Below are 21,438 nucleotides of genomic sequence, written 5' to 3' on the forward strand. Positions count from 1 at the left end.
TTATCCTAAAAAATACGTGTCGTGCAAATGCCATATGAACGTATTCACAGTGTTAAAGCACTGATTTTAAACGACGGAAAGTGAAGTTTAATAACTCCTTTTTAGATGTCTACGATGCTATAAAATATAGATAAGGCTAGTTGATAAAGTTTCACATTTCGTGTACACATACTTATCAGATATCACTATTGATACGTAAGACTTAGGCTGAAATCTATAAAGCGCACTTTGACTTTGCTCTGACTTAAGATTGAGTTAAAACGAGACAGATTTATGTGAGAGATATAGCTCTGTCTCGTTTTAACTCTGTCTTAAGTCTAAGCAAAGGCAGAACACGCTCTATAGGTCTCACCCTTAGTCTACCATTATAATGGAATAATTGCCAAAAGGATGTATGTGCTCGAAACGTTGACTGCACATTTCGGACAAGATTATTTGTAAGAAAGGAAGAAAATATTCATCAATGGTGTCACAGACAACATACTTATACAAATGTACCTTTTTTTTTCGACTCCATCCAGAACGGATGTAGAGTGTAATGCCCTGCATCATATTATGTGCAATAATGTTCATATTTCTTTTTTTTTGTCAATGTGATAGGAAAAACGTCGCTTTTGAGTTGTTATAAGTTATAACTTACACATCGCGTGCTACGTTATAATTATACTGAATGAAGGTACTCAAAGAGTTGTTAGTTAAGTTGCTTGAGAGATGAAATTAAATATAAGTAAGTAAGTATGACCTTGATGGTTTGTTATTAATGGGCTTTTTGTATAGAATAACTTTATCATTTCTATAGACAATATTATTATCCTTCTTTACAAAAGTTTGCATTTAAATAATTATGTTCTGCGTGCCTTGAACATGTTATAATGGGTGCTATTGTCAAATTGAGTCTGTCAAGAAAGGATGTATAAGGTCTAATTGAGTGAACAGTGCATTAAAATGATTTGCGCTCGAACTTTTAGTTAATCTGTACCCCTAAGACGAGTTTGCATATATCGAAATCTTTAATGGTGTTCGTGAGTTTCGATACGACTTCAGAGTTTAATGTAAAGGTAGACCTTAAGCTACGCGACCACGAGACGCGACGCTTGGACGCGACACTTGCACAGTGCTTTATATAGAAATTTTTGGAAAGTATTTGAAGTGAATAACTGTGACGTGCGACATTCACAATACTATCGCGCGGCAGTGTTATTTGTCGCGGTCGCGTAGCTCCTAGTCTACCTTTAAGCTTTTTATTGTATTGGTAACTGTGTATTTTGCAAAATTTCGCTAGGTGCGCTTTCTGTGAATCCATTCAGGAAGTCTACATATAGTTTTCGAAAACTATAAAAACTTGATCTAGGGGTGCTATTATTTATTTACATTTTTTAATCTTATTTTAGCTGATTTTTTAAAACATGATAATATAAAAGTAAACAAAATACACCTTATGGTTTGAGGCTAGTCCAATGATCGTTATATCGGTCTTCATTACACAATATGTATATTGGTGCTAATTTAATACAAATCTTTAAAATAAACGAAATTAACAGATCTTAAAGTAGTGATATTCCTTTTGCAATGTTTCTCGCGCAAATGATAGCATTACTTTTTACCTGTCAATTTATTTTAAAAGATCAGTGTACAACCGAGTTAGCACTATTGTATAAATAAAAGGACAACGTAAGTTCTGTATTATTTTCCTATTTCATTTATAGATTTATATTTTTTATCCAGAATTTTTTATATATTTAATTAAGTTTTATTATATAATATTTAGTTTGTAATCTAGTGTAATAATGACATCACGTTGTTCTGGGAACAATGGCACATCATAACTTTAAAGCACAAATTAGTTAAGAGACGTCCATCAAACGTCAGGTTTTGCATCAGTCGATTACATCGATCATAAATGATTATTATTGATTGATGAAGCAAGAATTCCAGTAGGCTTAGTACAAGATTTTATATCTTACCAGCGTTGATAGAATTCGAGTATCGAAACAATAAATAACCTTAAAGTAAAACGGATTTAAAAATCCTTGATTGAAAATTCAGTGCTATCGATTTTAACTTCCCAAGGTATCAGCTTTGAGCACTGGCTTAAGTTCGCAAACTGGAGCGTTATAACACGGCATTAAGGTCAATTTTACTTTGACGCTAAAATGTTTCGACGCTCGTATACTACCAATGTTGGTGAAGTGTAAAATCTCATACTGAGTGATATGTGCTATGCAAATATCAGACTGCTTAAACAGTAAGTTATCCGTAAGTAACTTTTATTATCGGATAACTTACCAACTAAGCAGTAGTAATTGTAGTAACTTTTAGCAAAACCCATCATCTGATGGACGGTATAGGAGATTAAGGGTGGAAGTCAACCATTAGTTGTTAAGTACAGATTGTGTAATTACAATCTTAATATGAGCAATGTGGGTACATATAAGGTGGATAGTGAATAGAAATTAATCATTGATATCTAGACTTCAATGTGCCTTGGTGCGTATGGACGCAAGCATACACGCATTGTACAAACATACAAGCCGAACATTTGAAATATTATGTAGGTACGGGTTGTTTGGTCAAAAAATCCACTGCGGTACGTACTGATGCTAGGGTTTTCTAGAAAAGAAGATAAACAAGACGGCGTGGTTTCCGGGGCTTAACACCGTGAAGTCTATATACCTTTTGCCAAATAATATCTGGACGGAATGAGAGCTTCAAAATGCGTTTTTGTTTGATAAATGTTAATGTTTTAAAGATGAACTAGCTTGATCGATGAGATTTACTAAGAATCAACTCATAGTTATAGTAGCATGTGACGTGCGTGTGGCAGAGTACGAGAAATAAACGTTATTTTTTCTTTAATATTTTACTCAAATGCTGCATCAAACAGCAATATTTTAATCGACTAGTCCTTAACAAACTATCACGCAGCACATGGACAGCAAAACATAGCTCCATCCAGCATAATAAAATTGATCAGAACAAGGCGAAACCTTGAAAGCAGATACGCACGACGCTACATTGCGGCTGCGACTGTAGTTTTCTAAGAAATCTTGTCTTTACCCTGCATGTAACGCTGGCAGTATGTGTGCATTGCGTTCATATGTACCAGTGAATCTTGAACAATTTCAATTTAAAGCTATATTACACAAAATACTCAGATACAAAATAGACTTAAAGTAATATGAATAATATTGAGGCTATAGAAACAGTTTGTTACACAGGAAAGTGCAGGTAAGGTTCATTTTCGTTGGTAACTATTCTATTGATAAAGGAAATCGCGTAAGGCGGGATAGTGACTAGAGAATTGAAGAGATTCGCCAGTGAACTGAAAGAACCCCGTGATTTTTATGCACTATAGCTTTTCTAGATACATGAGTAGTTTGACGGTGCGTCCAGATTGTTTAACATGGCATTATTAATATAGGACATGATTTGATTGTTTATTAATAAATATCGTTGACACAATATGTTAATATTTTATTATACTTAGGTAACAATGTTTAACAATGCAAGAGACAGGTCTGCCCGCGAAATTCAAATTTAATTTGGTTTTTCACAATTTGTAAATTAATACGACAAAGTAGGCTTATGGCATTCTAATTCCGGCAATGGTAGTATCATCTTCACAGGATTACATAAAAATCTTTACTTGAAAGTGTTCAGTTTAAGAAATTGGTCAAAATAATGAGTTTGACATGAGTTACTCACAAATTACTCACTACGTATTCGGTAAGGTTAATCCTGCAAAAAATTAGTGTTTCAAATGCCGTGTGAATGGGGTCTTAAGGTGCCCACGCACTCGAACTGAACTGCAGCTGAACTGCGCGTCGCGGCAGCGCGCTGCACGATATTCTCTCCAGCCGCGACGCGCGTACCGCGTAGCGCGTCACTGCCGTGCGTCGCGGCTGGAGAGAATATCGTGAAGCGCGCTGCCGCGACGCGCAGTTCAGCTACAGTTCAGTTCAAGTGCATCTTTATACTCCAAATTGACCAGACGTTTTATTTTAATGTTACTATTCGATGATGATATGATAATCTGGACGAACCTTTTGTTAATAAAAGTAATAATAATGATCAATGTATAATAGGTACTTGTTTATGCCATGTCAAAATTTTTGTTGTAAGAACAAAATATATTATTTTTATACTTATTACGAAAAATATTTATTTTAATTATTTTTATTTATTAATAAGAAAATGGTGTTGTGTTAATTTAGTTTGTCCTAAATAATTAATGTTGGTGTTAATTGGTTTTAGTTAATAATTATAATAATTGTTGCATTCCTTATAAAATTGATTTGTTTTAAAATTGGTTGTAAAGACAGATATGTATGTGTAAGGGACAAATTATTGCATTGTATGTATATTTAATTAAAGTACCAAAAACATTACATTGATATAAAGTATTGTTATATTTTTGGAATAAAACAATTTAATATTGTATCTGTTGTATTTATTATTCCGGTATTGATAGATTTGTTCCTTATTTTTAAATTTTAAATATAACATCAGAAATTATTTACATTATCATAATTTATTACTTAGATTTCCTTCAAGACTTATTTTTATGGTCGAGATTAATTTTAGTAAAAAATTAATTTCATTCTTTAACTGATAACAAGCTCAAAAATACCATAAGTATATAAGTTTTGATAAAATTAATATCGTTGCTCACAATTCATCTGTGAAAATTTGACAAAGTGGGACTACAGAGCTATTCGCTAGTTCTTTGGTACTAGCGAATCTAATCTCATTTTATTCGCACTCAATTAATTTCCTCAACCCTCGGTCCACCAGAGCTCGACCTGGCACAACTCGGTCCACCGCCTGGTATAGCTCCATGCAGCTTCATCATGGCAGATTGGCAAACGGCTTGAGCGGCTTTCAAATGGTTCTCCAGTTCAGCTTGTGGCGCATCGGGATTATTTTCGAGCCATTGTAGCTGATTCACACATTCGGCAAGGACTGCGCTTTTTTCGCTGTCCGTTAATCTACTACCAGCATTTTCGACTGCCTGTGGACAATAATATTCAAGAATCAGATTTTAGAGCTGTTTCCCGCCTGCATATCCGTCAAAAAAGCGTTGTAGTGTGGACAGACACTTGGGAGTGCATTTGTTCTATTTGAACGCTACTTTTATCCCGGAAAATCAAAAGAGTTCCCATGGGATTTTGAAAAACCTTAATCCACGCGGGCGAAGTTGCGGGCATCGGCTAGTTAATTATAAATTTTGCTGTTCATTGCGGCAGCAGGTGCTATAGGCCCCTTCCTAGAGTCTCGCATACCATCCCGTGCAAGGAGACTACCTACCTGTTTTATAGGCCCCAAATCCCATCTCTAAATGCACTATTAGGTATTCTTTGCGGCAAGTTTTCAGGTGCGCAAATTAACAATTCTAAGATACAGAAATCGATACTAACAACCTAATTTAGAATTAAATTAGAAGAAAAAAATTGGTAAGTACCACTTTACATCCATACAAATACGCCTCGAACTGATTTCTAACTTCGACCCTTTTCCTCATAGCGTCATCTTCAGCTTTGAACTTTTCAGCGTCTTGGAGCATCTTCTCTATTTCCTTCTTATCAAGGCGTCCTTTATCGTTTGATATAGTAATCTGCTCTGAGCGACCAGTGCTTGTGTCATGTGCACTTACACTAAGGATACCATTCGCGTCTATATCAAAGGTTACCTAGAATTAAAAAAGCAGTGATATCCTAGTGATTCAGGGTGAGATCTACAATCACTTGCAGAGAGAAAACGAGAGAGATATTGTATATCTCTCACATAAATCTGTCTCGTTTTAACTCAATCTTAGGTCTAAGCAAAGTCAACGTGACGTGCGCTCTATAAATCTCAACCTAAGACGTCCGCCTCCTATTCGGTGGATCGGATTCCGGGCACGCATTAAAAACATTCGGAGTTATGTTTTAAGAAATTAGATAATACTTGATTTAACGGTAAAGGAAAACTTTGTGAGAAAACCTGCATGCCTGAGAGTACTTCATGTCCTCAAAGTTGTGTAAAGTCTTGAAGCCAATCCGCACTTTACCAGCGTGGCGGATCCAAACTAAACCCATCTCATTCTGAGAGAAGATCCGTTCATCGAGTGTAAAGTTTCGAAAGTTGTAGTTCGAAAGTGTAGAGTTCCGAAAAGTAGGCCGGCAATGGGTCATATTAAAAATGCAAATTGGTCATAATAAAACGTCCACAAAACATTAGGTAATAAGCACTTACTTCGATTTGTGGGATTCCTCTAGGAGCTGGTGGAATACCTGTTAAATTGAAGGTTCCCAATAAATTGTTATCCTTTGTCATAGCTCGTTCTCCTTCGTAGACCTGTAACCATTATCTTTCGAGTATTTTTCCCTATCAAAACAGCTGTTAAATTAAAATTATTATTTCTGTTGAAGACGGCAATACATGGGCAGCTTATAACGGTCATGGCGAATCGCCTCAAGGTCCAGTTTTTAGATAGTTTTGGGTAAGGTCTGACGAAATCACAAACACAAGCTTTATGATAAATTATTATAAGTACTTTTATTTCATATTTAAATTTATTAACTTTTACATTTGTGTCAAATAAATGTTGTTCCTCTTACGTTAGTATATTTTCGAATGTCGTCGTTTTAAAACCACTCTTACAGGTAACCTCTCCACGTTCATTAGCCACTCCCCTTTTTATCTTATCGTTATCGGCCAATCCAAATTGTACAATGAATAAACTTAGTGACTAATATACAAATCATCAAGCTCGTTTAACAAATCATCTAAGTAATAAAGATGTTTTCATCTTATATATTGATTACAAATATTATCCTTTATTATGCTACAATTCATCAACTAAAAACTATAAGAATTTTATATACAGTACGTTTATCGATCAGATGTTGAACAACTTCAGCCAATCAATGACGCCTTCTAATATGATGTTATGATTTGTTATGATTTGAGTGGCGCCAACTATTTAATCAGTAACTTCTACACGTTTATAGATAATTAATATGGGCCAAGCTTACAGCTCGGCCATCCTGTTTTAAGCGAGTCTCATCGCTTTTAAAAAAAAAATTAAAACTTAAGTAACATGTAAACTTCACAACCAAAATGACAAAGACTTAGTTCAACAAAACAAAAAAAAATTAAGATAGTAATTAATTAAATTAATATTCTTGCTAACCTTAACTAGAAGGAATATACAGTTTTATTGATACATTGGTATTGATTATGATTGCAACTTAATTTTAGAGCACTCGCAGCAACCCTTTCCATCCGATATAATTAGAAAATAGCAGATAAACTCAATTCAATTCCAAACTATTTACCCTCGCAACTTTACCTGCCAGTCTACAGTAGCACTCAAATTTAGCCTTTAATCTAAAATTCATTTTTCTGTTCTCTTCCGCTAATATTAAAATAAAAAGATGCAGACACTCTAAATTTATAAATAATTTTTCAAAAATCATAAAGATATCAAAAATTGCGAGACCAGTAGCAACTAAAGGAGGCCTCAATTTAATCAAAGAAGGTATGTATATGCATAAAGTCCGAAGTATCAATTATAACTCACAAGCCAATATTTTACAGGAACACTCAATAGAGATTTGGGGATGAGCATGTAAAACTAATTACTAAAAACTACTTTAAAGGGTTTCAAGTATCTCAAAATAAATTGTTAAAAGTTCTGTTCCAACTAGACTCTCCTTCCCACTAAAGAATTATATAAGAAAACTGATGAACTATATTATGTAAGTCAATTATACAAATTCAAAATATGTCTATTTGTTAGGAAAATACTATTAAAGTCCGTACATACACGCATCACTTTAAAGCTAAATCTCATAAATATGGTACACAAAACGAACATACCTATTATGCTACAATTACATAAAGCTAGGACTAATTATGGTATGTAAACTACCTAGCTCTACTACATAATGTACTTGCCGAAACTCATACTGGAGGAAAAATCTTTTACAAAGTTTAAAGTTTAATCAAACAGTGTCAAACACCATAGATATCTTAGCTAGATGTAGGTATAGTTTGTTAACGAATATAACGTGTTTTGACTTTTTATATTATTGTATAGTCACCATACCTTTAAAGATTATGTTTTCTTCTATATTTATATTTAGAATCGGGAGCGATTCTTAATATGAATATGTGTAAGTGAACTTCTTGTCCTTTTGATAAAATAAACTCTCTAAACTTAAAGTTAATCGCCGCCAGTTCTCGATTTAAATCACAAAACATTTTCATACACTTTCAACGCAATAGTTTTACGCACATATTTTCTTCTTCCATTCTTATTGGAAAATCGCGGATTCCGAGCCTTGGCGCGTCTCTCTTCTACCGGGATACATATATGATTGTCCTTATTTCCCTCCAGATCCAAATTTTTAATGACCCTTATCCTAGGGTCCTTTCCCTCCAGATCCAAATTTTTAATGACCCTTATCCTAGGGTCCACCTCCTTCCTCCTATAGGACTTTTTGTCCATAGCCCGTAACCTCGGGGCTTTCTTTTTCCTTCCTTCCTTGGGACTTTGTGTCCCTGACCCATACCTAGTTTTGGGTCTTCCTTTCCCTCATTTGTTCATTTCCAACATCCTTGGATCCTGCAAACATAAAACACTTTGAGTAGACCGTTCATTTAATTTTGTTTCATAAGCATCCATCATAATACAATCCGACCTAAGAGAAGTAATTTTACTTGGTAACCTAGAAAACCTATTATCATTATTATAATTTAGTTTTCTCCAGTTCCGTACCCCTCGAAGGGTGCCTACGAGACCCTATTTTCTAAACCTCTGCTCTCCGTCTGTCTGTCCGTCTGCACGTGCGTCACGGCCTGAACCGTGAACGGCGTATCGTGAACCGTGATAGATAGAGAGTTGAAAGGAACGTGATTACGGATGTATGAAAATCCTATGCCTGGTTGCTTCCAATTCAAACTTTTTCTTTTAATGCAGATTACGCTTCCCATATTTCTTACAATTACCTATTGTTTTTTTTTTTTTCCTAGCAAAATCCACATTCTGAAGTACTAATGGACAATGTTAAACAAACGCCAGGGTACAGTAGTTGCGTCACTTGTGCCTCTTAACCATATAATATCTACATGCAAAAAGAATCTTTGATTTATAATTTCACATGATACTTATATATTTTATTTTAGCCATAATATGCACCATATGGCGTACTTTGTCGTTTCGAGTAACATAAGCAGAACTACCAAATTCGACCCTGGGAACGACACAGTCGCGACTCGCCGCCGAATGATACCTATTAGTTTATCATTAATTCCTTTTCATAGAGAAAAGCGATATCAACATAATAGCAGGAAAAAAAAATGAAATAAATATTCCGTTCGATACATCTCTATTCTCTACGACATCAAGATCTCTATCACAAGCTGATCGATCATAAAGATTAGAAGAAAGTAGGTACCTTATACATTATTTTATATGTTAACCGTAATGACCCGCATCTGTTCGATTTTCCTTTATTCGTTTCGTAAAAGATTCATCCTCGTACGTCCATCATCATCATCATCGTCATCTACATCGTCATCATCATAAGGTCACTGTTGAACATAAACCTTCCCTAGTAAGCACCACACGTACTGTCCTCAGCCTTCCTCATTCAACCCCTGGTTCCTATTGATACAAACCACTAAACCTCCCCCCTATCAAATGTGTACCTATCTACATCCATCCATCATACCCAAATGCCGTGCTGGTTGATGTGATGAGCGACAAAGTGTTAACCTCTTCAATACGTCATGGAACTGTAGGAATAGCCATGGAAGACCTCCAAACCGAACGTTGATATTTTGTGTAAGTGGTCCCACGAGTCAAAAAAATATTCTTGTCCATAAAGGAACAAGCCACGATATAGATTCTTCTATCGGAACTTAAATATTCCAATCACTGCATGTATTCCAACTAATCAGTTTGCTACTGTATATTTGAAGTTGATAATAAATAAAAATGTTAGCTTAATTAAATTCCTATGATAATTCGATTTTTGGTGCATCAACCAGCTTCACCTACTATGTAAAATTAAATATATATATTTTTTTTTTAAATTACCGGCTGTACATTTTAAACTAACCTAAGCAAAATATACTTTCTTACGAATAACTTAATCTTAAAAATTTTCAAGAGGATCCTTCCGCCTCAAATTAACTCAATGATAAAAATGAACAGGAAACTTTAAATGTTGTAAAATCCAGCCAATGCTTCGTACCTTGCCTTATTAATCCAATAGGTACTTCTTTGGATTTTGTCAAAACAAAATACTTTTACTTGTTGAGTGTATAATAAATAAATAATGTAATAAATCAATTAACTGTTAAAGCTAATAACTTTTACAGAAAGCGAACCTCATGATATCTCTTATGAGTTTTAAGCGTAAAATTACCACGCCGAAAACAAAACATGAGCTGACAGTATTCTTATTTGATATACGTAATCCAGTAATACTATATCTATCTACATAATTCGTAAATATGTATGTATAGTTTGTAAGTTACTATTTCACTTTATGCTGTTTCAATGCTTTAAGTTATTATTTTTATCTTTGTCTCATTTTTTTAGTTTAGCCTCATTCTATTTTTAAACTTACTATTTCGCTATAATATTTACAAGTAACCTCATCGAAGACTACACGGTCTTCTGATAACCCAACAAGCATTTATCCAACAGCTATCGCTTTCACCCGAACGGAGGTTCCCTGAAATATACTGAGATAACAATACCTAGTTGACACATGGATGTACAAGAGCGGCAACAAGCTATGACCCCCTCTAGTCATAACTATATCTTTATGATTGTAACATTTCAAACAGTGAAAGTATGTATAGACGATTTCGTCCATAGGACATGCGCTCTAAAGAATGTTAATATAATTATCAGCAACTAAAAGCTTGAAGAAACTAATAGGTACAACTTGTCTTTGAAGTATGAAAATATGCACATTTATCAAGTATACCAGTTCATTAAACATTAAAGTACGCATTTATAAAATGATAACTCACTTATTAATCAAGATAACTACCTGTTTATCAAACCTACCCTACCAAATATAAATAACTACTCACCAAATGTAATACTTTATAACTTAAGTAAAAATATGAAACAAATGTGCATCAACCACACACATACACTCTTCAAATTCATCCATTTATCAAAATGTTATATAATATAACCATTCACCAAATCCATTATATACTTAGTTCATTAGTTTAGTCAAACTTTACTCCACTTGCCACGATTGCAAATTTTCCAAAATAATCAGCCGCAAACATTGCAGCTCATCTCACTTGATAATGCATCCCTCCCTCAGAAAAACAGGCATTAGGAATGTCTTTCCAAGACGCGCGAGAGACAGCCACCGTGGCTTTTCGCGAGATTTAATCCAAATTGAACTAATGCCTAAATAAATGTTTTAATTAGAGGGCGATTGCTTTTGCAACCTCTAACCGTCCAATCAAACACCGAAAGTATTCAATAATCCGAGACGTAAATAAAAACCCGTCAGAACACCGTATTTATAAAAAAGAGACAAGAAAAAGATTCCTCCTCGCAATGAGATCGCGTGACATCCAACAAGTGAATTATCGACTTTATTACACAACTTATCCTCAACATGTTTTACATCATTTCCTACAATTGAAATCTTTCTATTTTAAATACCCTAACTACAACTTCATAATCCAACCAAAAATCACACTAGATTTATCCCTCGGTCCCACATCTTTAATGCTTTTTTTTTTCTGTTTCGGTAACTAAAACAAAAAAAAATATATATACTCATGTTATAAAACGTTGTCAAAGCTTTCCTGAACACGCTAAATAAGCAAAAACATAAAATCAGGCGAAATGCCAGACCAGCCGAAAAACCTTCAATGCTTAATCAGCCTAAAAAAAAAAAAAAAATTATGATCAATATTCATATTATCATGAGATACTACCGGCGCTCCTAAGCGAAATTTATAAGGCACCGCATTTCGATTTTATCAAACAGACTGATCAATTTCGAGAGCACAACAAACGTGGTTTCCTGAGAGTTTCGTTAACTAAATGCATATCGAAACTGAACTATCGCGAAGCGAGTCAAGCGAGCGTGAATTTTTTCTTAAATATATTTCTGGGATAATGTCATGCCACAAACGCGAGCGTAGTGCAAAGATATTTGCCTAAAATTTCTTTCGTACAACAAAGAAAATAGTATTTTGGTAGTAGGTACTTATTATCGCGCCCTGCCCTAAGGGCAGTACTGTAGGTATATTACCATTAAAAAAAACTTACTCTAATTTTAATAGAACATTTGCCAGGAATTTAACCCGCCAAGCGATGTTAATCCAATAAAAACAAAATCATATTGCATTTAAATGCGGCAGTACACAGTTAATTGCGTGAATACAGGTAAACAAAAAAAAACCCCGCTGCCCATATACTATACCTACCTACTACTCGTAGTACTCAAATTATTGTGCCAGTATTAAAAGTAAATTAGCTGTTATCTAGCGTGGTAGACTACGGCCTAAACCCTTCTCATTCTGTGAGGAGACACTTGTTGCTCAGTAGTGGGCCGGCCATGGGTTGTTCATGGTGAGCTGTTATCAGCAAAGTTATGTTTGAAACTCAAACATTACGCGTTTCAAGTGGTAAAAATAGATAAATGAAAACATTTCTCCTCACTTTTGTAAAAAAAACACTTATTTATGCACCCCGTATTTAAAACTATCTGACTACCTACCTACCATAATTTTAAATTTAGTTAAAGAATAACCAGATAAGATAAACCTACTTTTACACCCATTTTAGGATTTATATTTCTCAAAATGCTCAATTTATTAACCCTGGTCACTATTACTTTATTACAACGGATCACCTTCATTTTTATCAATTAACATTTTATATCCCCCATCACTTAGTAACCATTACAAGTAGAGACGGATTATTTCACTGGCAGGCGTAAAATGAAAAGCTATTTCATGTAACTTTTTCTACCTTATCCCAAAGCGGTTTACAAAAAATAATAATTTCACAAAACAACATTCACGATGCCCAATGAGTGCTGTGTGATAATATCGCGTCACTGTGTGCTAGAAAAAGGAAAACATCTATCTATACAATGAATGCAGCAAACGATTGAACCTAAATCCAGAAATTCACCTTCCGTAAAACAAAACCACTATGTGAAAATAAATCCCTATCGTAACTCTTAACCAAACTAATTCGGCACACGATTACAAGTGTGAAGATTGAAATACCACGTTCCGTGAGATATTCACCTGTGAAATCATTTAATGAGAAATAAAACCCCGGCAGGACATAGTAGATACATCCTGAAAACTATTTAAAAGTAACAATAACGCCCATCATTAAGTAAACCACACTTTTTATATTGTTTAACACTATGTTCACTATCTATTCCATTGTACCCACGATACAGGATAACCTAGTGCGGGTACCACCAGACACAGGAAAATTGTACAAGACTGTATTTTGTAAATAAACATTTTTCATTTTTCATTGTAAAATAAGCCTTCTAAATACCTCAATGTTATTTAAACCACAATTTGAAGGTCGATCGCATTTGTATAACCAATATACAAGATGAATTATAAACATGTGGGTAATTCTAGGTATCATAACGTTATATAATTTCCATTCCAACTCGGAGCAAAGCTTTTTAACAAAATGTAGAACAAACAAAACGAAAACCCACACAAATAAAAAAAAAATTACCATTAATAGGTATCAATAAAAATAAAATCATGGAAAGATCCTACCCGTTTATCCAGAAATCCTTTGATGCCATGACTAGGTACTTTGATATATTGAGGCCCAAATATTGGCCTTGTGCTCCAAAATGTCTGTGGTCTACTAGACCTCCACTTCTTTCTCGTTCCTCTGTATATTTCCACTTGTTTCTCTGAGTCGTGAGCGTGACAAGAAAATATTATATTTTCTTGATGTCCCTCTTCTGACCTTTTGGGTAAGGTCTGACGAAATCACAAACACAAGCTTTATGATAAATTATTATAAGTACTTTTATTTCATATTTAAATTTATTAACTTTTACATTTGTGTCAAATAAATGTTGTTCCTCTTACGTTAGTATATTTTCGAATGTCGTCGTTTTAAAACCACTCTTACAGGTAACCTCTCCACGTTCATTAGCCACTCCCCTTTTTATCTTATCGTTATCGGCCAATCCAAATTGTACAATGAATAAACTTAGTGACTAATATACAAATCATCAAGCTCGTTTAACAAATCATCTAAGTAATAAAGATGTTTTCATCTTATATATTGATTACAAATATTATCCTTTATTATGCTACAATTCATCAACTAAAAACTATAAGAATTTTATATACAGTACGTTTATCGATCAGATGTTGAACAACTTCAGCCAATCAATGACGCCTTCTAATATGATGTTATGATTTGTTATGATTTGAGTGGCGCCAACTATTTAATCAGTAACTTCTACACGTTTATAGATAATTAATATGGGCCAAGCTTACAATAGGTACCTACTTAGTTGTCTACCGGCTATCTTCAACACATTGAAAGCGACTGTTTGAGCAGTTGACAAAAACTGCTGGATCAGTTGATAATGGCTGCTCGAGCCGTCCATGTAAGTTGTTCAATGACCAACTGCCTAAGTTTTGTGTATGACCGCCCTTAGTCTATGTAGGTATCTGCTCTTATTCCTACCTACCTGTATTGTCACAGCGGGTTGATTATCGGCATAGGTGCTGAATGTTTTCCTCTGCGCAATTGGTATCCTTGTGTTTCTTTCGACCAGTCGCGTCATAATTCCTCCCGCAGTCTCTATTCCTAGAGACAATGGTGTTACGTCCACGAGAAGGACATCTTGAATCCGAGTGTCTTTGGAACCGCTAAGTATAGCTGCTTGAACTGCAGCACCATAGGCAACAGCTTCATCAGGGTTGATCGATAGATTTAATGTTTTGCCGCCGAAGAACTCCTTAGGATTAAATATTTTGATTATTACATTCTTAACTATATTATAAAAAGATGTTTCTCTGACGGACAAAATTACCGACAAAGTACAAAGAATTATCAAGCTGAAGTGGTAGTTGGCAGAGAATGTCTGTCTCAGACCGTTAGTTGCTAGAGCAGATTTACTCTCGAATGAAAAGCGCGAACCAGCAAGCGCAGCCCTCTATACCTATGTAAGACCTGAAGAAGATGGCGAGAAGTAACTGGATGATACAGGCGGAGGACAGTGTGATTCAAATAGACTGTTATCCAATGATGATGATACTTTGGTAGATAACCTTTCTGAGAAAAAAATATTTTTACGTTAGGGACCAACCTGTAGTAGTCTTTGAACCTTTGGGATCCTCGTTGAACCACCAACCATTACCACATCGTGAATTTCTCTCGTATTCAAATTGGCATCTTTAAGTGCTCTTTCAACTGGTCCAAGTGTTTGGCGAAACAAATCAGAACACAATTCCTCGAAACGTGCCCTTGTTATTTTTGAATAGAAATCTATACCTTCATGTAAAGCATCTACTTCTAAACTTGCCTCTGTATTGGACGAGAGTGTACGCTTGGCTCTTTCACATGCTGTTCGTAGTCGTCTTAAAGCCTTTGGGTTAGTTTTAATATCCTTCTTGTATTTTTTTTCAAATTCTTGACAGAAATGATCAACCATTCGGGAATCAAAATCTTCACCTCCTAGATGTGTATCACCTGCTGTAGACCTCACCTCAAAAAGAGAACCTTCAGATATTTGAAGGATAGACACATCAAATGTTCCACCGCCTAGGTCAAATATAAGAACATTCTTCTCCCCTTTTAGATTTTTATCCAGACCATAGGCAAGTGCTGCAGCAGTTGGCTCATTGATGATTCTCAGAACAGTTAAAGCTGCAATCACTCCTGCATCTTTAGTTGCCTGTCGTTGAGAATCGTTGAAATATGCCGGTACTGTTATGACAGCGTCCTTTACAGTTCCACCAAGATATGTTTCAGCGGTTTCTTTCATTTTTGTTACAACCATCGATGATATTTCTTCAGGAGTGAATCTTCGCTTTTCCCCCTTGTATTCAACGACAATTTTGGGTTTTCCATTTTCAGCTACAACTTCGAACGGCCAGTGTTTTAGATCTTGCTGAACTTTAGGGTCATCAAATCTTCTGCCGATTAGACGTTTAGCATCGAAGACTGTGTTTTTTGGATTCATTGCAATCTACAACAATCTCTTAAATTAATCTGCTGAAGTGGCAGTGAACAAGTATGCCTATTGTAGAACCGGCCTTTCGACCTTAATGACGTCTGTAGTGGGAAGAGGTTCGCTAAAATGAATGCAAAATAAAATTCTGTGGCCATGTGCTACATGGTTTTTAAAGGTTTATGTACACAGGATGATATAAGTATTAGGTATACATGATGATGATTATGATGATAATACCTGATTCTTAGCAGCATCGCCGATGAGTCGTTCAGTTTCGTTAAAAGCCACATAAGATGGTGTGGTCCTATTTCCCTGGTCGTTGGCAATAATCTCAACCTTGCCATGCTGAAATACCCCTACGCAGGAGTACGTGGTGCCGAGGTCTATGCCCACTGCTGGCACGGCCATTGCGTCTCGTTCTATAAGGTTGGTTTATTTAACTGGGACTGCAGACTATTTGCAATATTCTTACTCCCAAAGAAAATACAAATAAAAGAATATAACAATAACATGTCTTTGGTGATTAGTTTTACCTACCTTAAACCTACGTTACATAAAGAATGTGAAATCCTTAAGCTTCAATTTATCACGACATTTTTTATCCACATTCTCAAACAGGAGAAATCTTAAAACGATATATGGGATTATTAAAAACGGACTGAAATCTGAAAGGTTGGCAGTTCAAACCCCACTCGTTGCACTGTCGTACCCACTCTTAGCACAAGCTATAAGCTTAGTTAGAGGGGAAAGGGGAATATTAATCATGATTAACATGGCTTAGAAATAAATAAATATATAAAGCCAGCATGGCATCGGTAGTTCCTCTGGTGCTCCATGCAGATGCTTATGGGCGGTGCTCTTAACTGAGATGACTGTTTGATTTTTTTTATTTAGTGGAGTGCATGGTAAAGTCAAAATGTCACCAAACTCAGGCCTAGCTTAATTTCAATTGTCAATTTTGCAAATCTTCCATCACTTGCAAAAGATTGGGATTTTAATTTACGTAGGTATCTACTTAAGTAAGTTCTGTATGTTAAGGATGGTTCAAGCGTAAAAAGTTTCCCTATTCAATTTAGCTCGAATGGGTCGATTTGCATTTAAAGTGAACTTTATATTACTTGAAGCTACAGTACCTAAGCTTTACTTTATACATCTTTCTATTGATCGGTCCTCAATCGGTTGCTTCCTTTTTGAGAACCCAAATTTCACAACTATACAAGAGGCTAGACCAGACAGCACTTTAGAAGCTCAGTTTTGCATGTGGACAATTATTTTAATTAGTTATTAGAAGACTCTTTCGCTAGTTCTGTGACTACCACCGGCACCGTTTCGGAAAAATTAAAATAATTTTTTTTCATGTAGGAGTCAGGACCTACCAAGTGTTTCAAATGCTACGTCTGTGACTTTACCACTGGTTTGGAACGGCAAATTCTACTGAGAAGAGCCGGCAAGAAACTCGGCAGTTCTCAGCATTGTTAATGTAAATAATTGAAGTAACCTATTGCAAAATATTTTCCTTACCATAAGAAGGTTGAAATTGTTACTGATTGATACAGTTGATTCATGTTTGATATAGGTAAGTAGGTACTTATTTAAATCATTTGCTTTCAATTTTTATTTTCAATATTATGTTACCATGATGATTGATGTTACTTACAATTTTGACACTGATCAAGTGAAGTTGAAAATGTCTTATATTCTTTTTTAAATCATAAACAACATATAGCTAGCAAAGAGTATGTAATACTCTTTGCTAGCTATATGTACGTAGCTACTACGTAGCTAGGTTTTTCATGCTAAGAATAAGGACTACTGCTAAAATCATAGACGTACAATTTTCGCGCTAAAATAGAATAGAATAGAATGAGATTTATTTGTTGAACCAACACATAATATAAACACAATAAACAATATTACAAATAATGACGCTTAAAATTTAAAACAAGTATTACGTGTATTACGTATTATAGGTACCTACTGCAACAATCGAAACTTCAACTATGCACGCGCAATGTTCAATCAAACATCACACTAATGTAGTTTTAGTTAACTTTGCCCACTGCCACTGTGGAGTGTGGTGAGACGTATAGTGTGCCTACGATGTGGCACGTCTGAAAGGTTCCTTAGAATGACGATAGTTCAGTTAGATTTCGAGTTAAACTGGGATAGGACTGGGATCGAGTGTTCAGCTTCTATTTGTGTCAACTGAAACGGCGGCACTAAACATTTACGAGTATATCCTTTGTAAATTCGAGTCGAATGCGCTCAATCGCTTTTGCAAAGCGTTCAAACAACTCACAAGTTTAAACACACAACAACTAAGTGTAGAGTTTCTTAAATAGAACTAGATTTCATAATCTTATAGATACCTACTATGAGAAAATGTGTCTGTGTGTCTGTTAACTTTTTCACGGCCTATATTCGACGAAAGTACAGAGATAGCTTAGCATCCCGGGGCTGGAGACTGACATAGGCTAGTTTTTTTAACCCTCGACTCAAAAAGCTCTGTTATAAGTTTGACGTGTGTCTGTGGCATCGTAACTCCTAAACTAATGACCCGATTTTAATTTTGTTTGAAAGGTGGCTTGATCGAGAGTGTTCTTAGCTACAATTCAAGAAAATCGGTTCAGCTGTTTGAAAGTTATCATCAGCTCTTTTCTAGTTACTGTAACCTTCACTTGTCGGGGGTGTTAAAATTTTTTAACTTGTTATTCCAGAAAATGAAAGAGTTCCCATCGGGATTTTTAAAAACCTGAAACCTGGATGAAGTCGCGGGCACCATCTAATAGATAGGTTACGTAGTTACCTATTATAATACGCGTCAGATCGAAGTGACAATCGGGTTATCAGGCGGGGAGAAACCGATTGCCATCTCGACCTGTTGCGTGCTATAGGTACCTACAATTTTAAGTAGGTATCTCTTTGATACTTAGCAGAATTTGATGAAAGTTTAATAAAAAAGACGTAATTTTAATTTATTGTATTTTAATTGATAACGAAAATGTACTTTTCACAAAACAAATACTTAACTACCTATTACCAAGCATAAAAATTTTACATAGGTACAATTACTAAGTAAGTAAAACGTAAACAATTCAATAGGTACCTACCTACTTATACCTAAAGATTATATAAGTAATAGATAGATAATAATTACCTAAGTACAAAGTAACAGACAATTACGAATAACAATGTTAGGCATGCATTACTTAAAAGTTAAACAGAAACTTTCAAGGCTTTGAAGGAAACGACGCATAAACGACGAGAATCAACTTAGAGTCAATCGCTGAACTTTTGCATTACTTATCAGTACATGTCTAAAGTAGTGTTATTAGTTAGTAATTGAGAATAAGTTTATTACATCTTTAGCTTATTTATTGGCGTTTGTTTTGTAGTTGTAATTAGTACATAATATTTTAATTTTTACACAAGAACCTTGTTCGGCACGCCAAATTACTTTAGTAATACTCACTTACACACAGAACAACGAAAAAACTTTCTACCAGTGTGGTATTAGGGCAGCATGTCGGAACGTAAAGAAAGGGCAAAGTTAACAAAACTCAGGCAATCTTGTATAAGCAATAACCGATGGTAATAACACAGCTCTACATTTTCTTGCCAATATTTCTTGAATAACTTTTACCTAACTACAAATACAATTTTCTACTCTCTAAATATAGGATTAAATATTTATGAGTGGTACCTACCTAGTATATTTAGGTAAGTAGGTACTTAATATGATTTTAGTTTGTGGACGAGGCCAACTGTCAGTGTCCACGTTTCTTAGTCTTAAGGCTTTGCGGTATCGACGCATCGAATATGATTTAGACAGCTTTGCGGAATTCACGAGTATCCTTCCTTGTGTCTGATTCCAACAAAGGTTCCAATTATTCCAGCAGCATTCCAGTCTAGCGATATAATTCATCAGCATTTTGATTTGGTGGTGGATTAGCCGTTACTAAGGAGCAACAGTAGATAGTGATATGTATTTTCAATTCAGCGTGCCTTAATAGGTATAGTGTGTGGAATCGGCTAGACCCTTTAGATCCCTGCTATTCATTCCATGGTTACCTGACTAGAATAATGTAAAGACGGCAACAATCCCAGTCCAGCATTATGAAAATAATTCGTAGATCCAACGAATGCTATAACATAAACAATATTTTTTTGCAATAGTACAATCCAAGTGGTTGAAATATTATCGTTTTCCCTTCTTCTTCTTCTTATTAAAGTCAGGGGGGCAAAACCCTCGGGCTTGAAGCAATTCTTGCACATTATGACATGCGTAGTAAACATTGTCCATCGCTGCATCAGTGAGCATGTCTACGTTACATCTTCCTTTAGCCTTGCCCTTCTTCGCTCGGCCTCCCCCACCTTTTTTGGCCTTTTTCTTGTCCCCGCCTTCTTCTTTGTCCTTCTTTTCTTTTTTCTTGCCTTTTCCTTTACCGGCCATTGCGAAATCGTTTCGCGTTACAACAGTTACCTTGGAAGCGGTTGCTAGTTAATATTGATTATACAATTTTCTACATTCACTTATTCACTTCTACATCATACAACTTTTTAAGAAAGCGATTTAAATGCACCATATTTTCCACGCGTAGATCATTTATTTACGCATCAAAGCCTCTTTTTTAACCCACGAATATTTTAATAGCGAGTGAAATATTCCTTTGTCTAGTCTTTCTTTCAGAAGTTCATGAAAAACGCCAGCGTCTCATGAATAATGTATAAAATAAATCATTGCCCACAAACTACAAAACGATTTTGAATAAATTTATTTCTAATAAGTAGGTATAGTTCGCGACAAGTCGACATGGCAATCGGGGTGGGGCGCCTCGCACACCCTTCCTACTAACCTGGTGTGTGATAGCGCGGGTGACGTGCGGATGAGCGAAGCGTCCCCCCGCCTCATACTCCGATTGCCATCTCGACCTGTCGCGTACCATAGGTACTTACCTTCCCTACAATACTCATAGGTACTCAGATATATTTTTTGACACGTTTTTTTAGGTTGTTTCAAATCAAATCAAAATTTAAACTCTTCTATGGCGGGTGCAGCGACCACCAGCGCAGCGCCGAAAAAGACTCGAGGCGCAAATATGAAAACCTCGATGGGAGTTTTATATATTTTATTCCTTTTGGCGTGGAGACATTGGGGTGAGACCGGGGGCTCGAGCTCTTGTTGAGAAAATTTCAAAAAGAATATTTTCGTAAT

General features: G+C 35.4%; 2 protein-coding genes across 3 annotated transcripts; both read right to left on the reverse strand.

Moving 5' to 3' along the window:
• Positions 1 to 4,478: 4,478 nt before the first annotated feature.
• Positions 4,479 to 17,887, reverse strand: LOC123869192 (heat shock protein 68-like). 2 transcript variants are annotated; one of them, XM_045911993.1, is made up of 7 exons: positions 17,745 to 17,887; positions 16,461 to 16,642; positions 15,357 to 16,238; positions 14,736 to 15,005; positions 6,235 to 6,336; positions 5,462 to 5,689; positions 4,479 to 5,011 (listed from the first exon to the last, which is right to left on the reverse strand). In XM_045911993.1, exons 2-7 carry the CDS (start codon positions 16,629 to 16,631, stop codon positions 4,763 to 4,765), a joined length of 1,902 nt encoding a protein of 633 aa, XP_045767949.1. In that variant the 5' UTR covers positions 16,632 to 16,642; positions 17,745 to 17,887; the 3' UTR covers positions 4,479 to 4,762. The 2 variants fall into 2 exon arrangements, with proteins under 2 accessions (XP_045767949.1, XP_045767951.1); XM_045911995.1 differs by lacking the exon at positions 17,745 to 17,887 and adding an exon at positions 16,734 to 16,746 and having other exon boundaries at positions 16,461 to 16,663.
• A 2,166-nt stretch (positions 17,888 to 20,053) lies between these two features.
• On the reverse strand, positions 20,054 to 21,307 carry LOC123869217. Its single transcript, XM_045912039.1, has one exon. It carries the CDS (start codon positions 20,674 to 20,676, stop codon positions 20,422 to 20,424), a length of 255 nt encoding a protein of 84 aa, XP_045767995.1. The 5' UTR covers positions 20,677 to 21,307; the 3' UTR covers positions 20,054 to 20,421.
• Between the last annotated feature and the right edge of the window lie 131 nt (positions 21,308 to 21,438).

The sequence above is a fragment of the Maniola jurtina genome, chromosome 10 (assembly GCF_905333055.1).
Source record: "Maniola jurtina chromosome 10, ilManJurt1.1, whole genome shotgun sequence".
Classification (NCBI taxonomy): domain Eukaryota; kingdom Metazoa; phylum Arthropoda; class Insecta; order Lepidoptera; family Nymphalidae; genus Maniola; species Maniola jurtina.

What these genes read in the sequence shown, in the direction of transcription:
- LOC123869192 (XM_045911993.1), bottom strand. Translation starts at nt 16,631, where the DNA reads ATGGCCGTGCCAGCAGTGGGCATAGACCTCGGCACCACGTACTCCTGC. An exon ending in AACCCGCTGTGACAATACAG is followed by an intron (nt 6,337 to 14,735) that starts GTAGGTAGGAAT and finishes TAATGGTTACAG; the next exon opens with GTCTACGAAGGAGAACGAGC. An exon ending in GAGGAATCCCACAAATCGAA is followed by an intron (nt 5,690 to 6,234) that starts GTAAGTGCTTAT and finishes TTTTAATTCTAG; the next exon opens with GTAACCTTTGATATAGACGC.
- LOC123869217 (XM_045912039.1), bottom strand. Translation starts at nt 20,676, where the DNA reads ATGGCCGGTAAAGGAAAAGGCAAGAAAAAAGAAAAGAAGGACAAAGAA.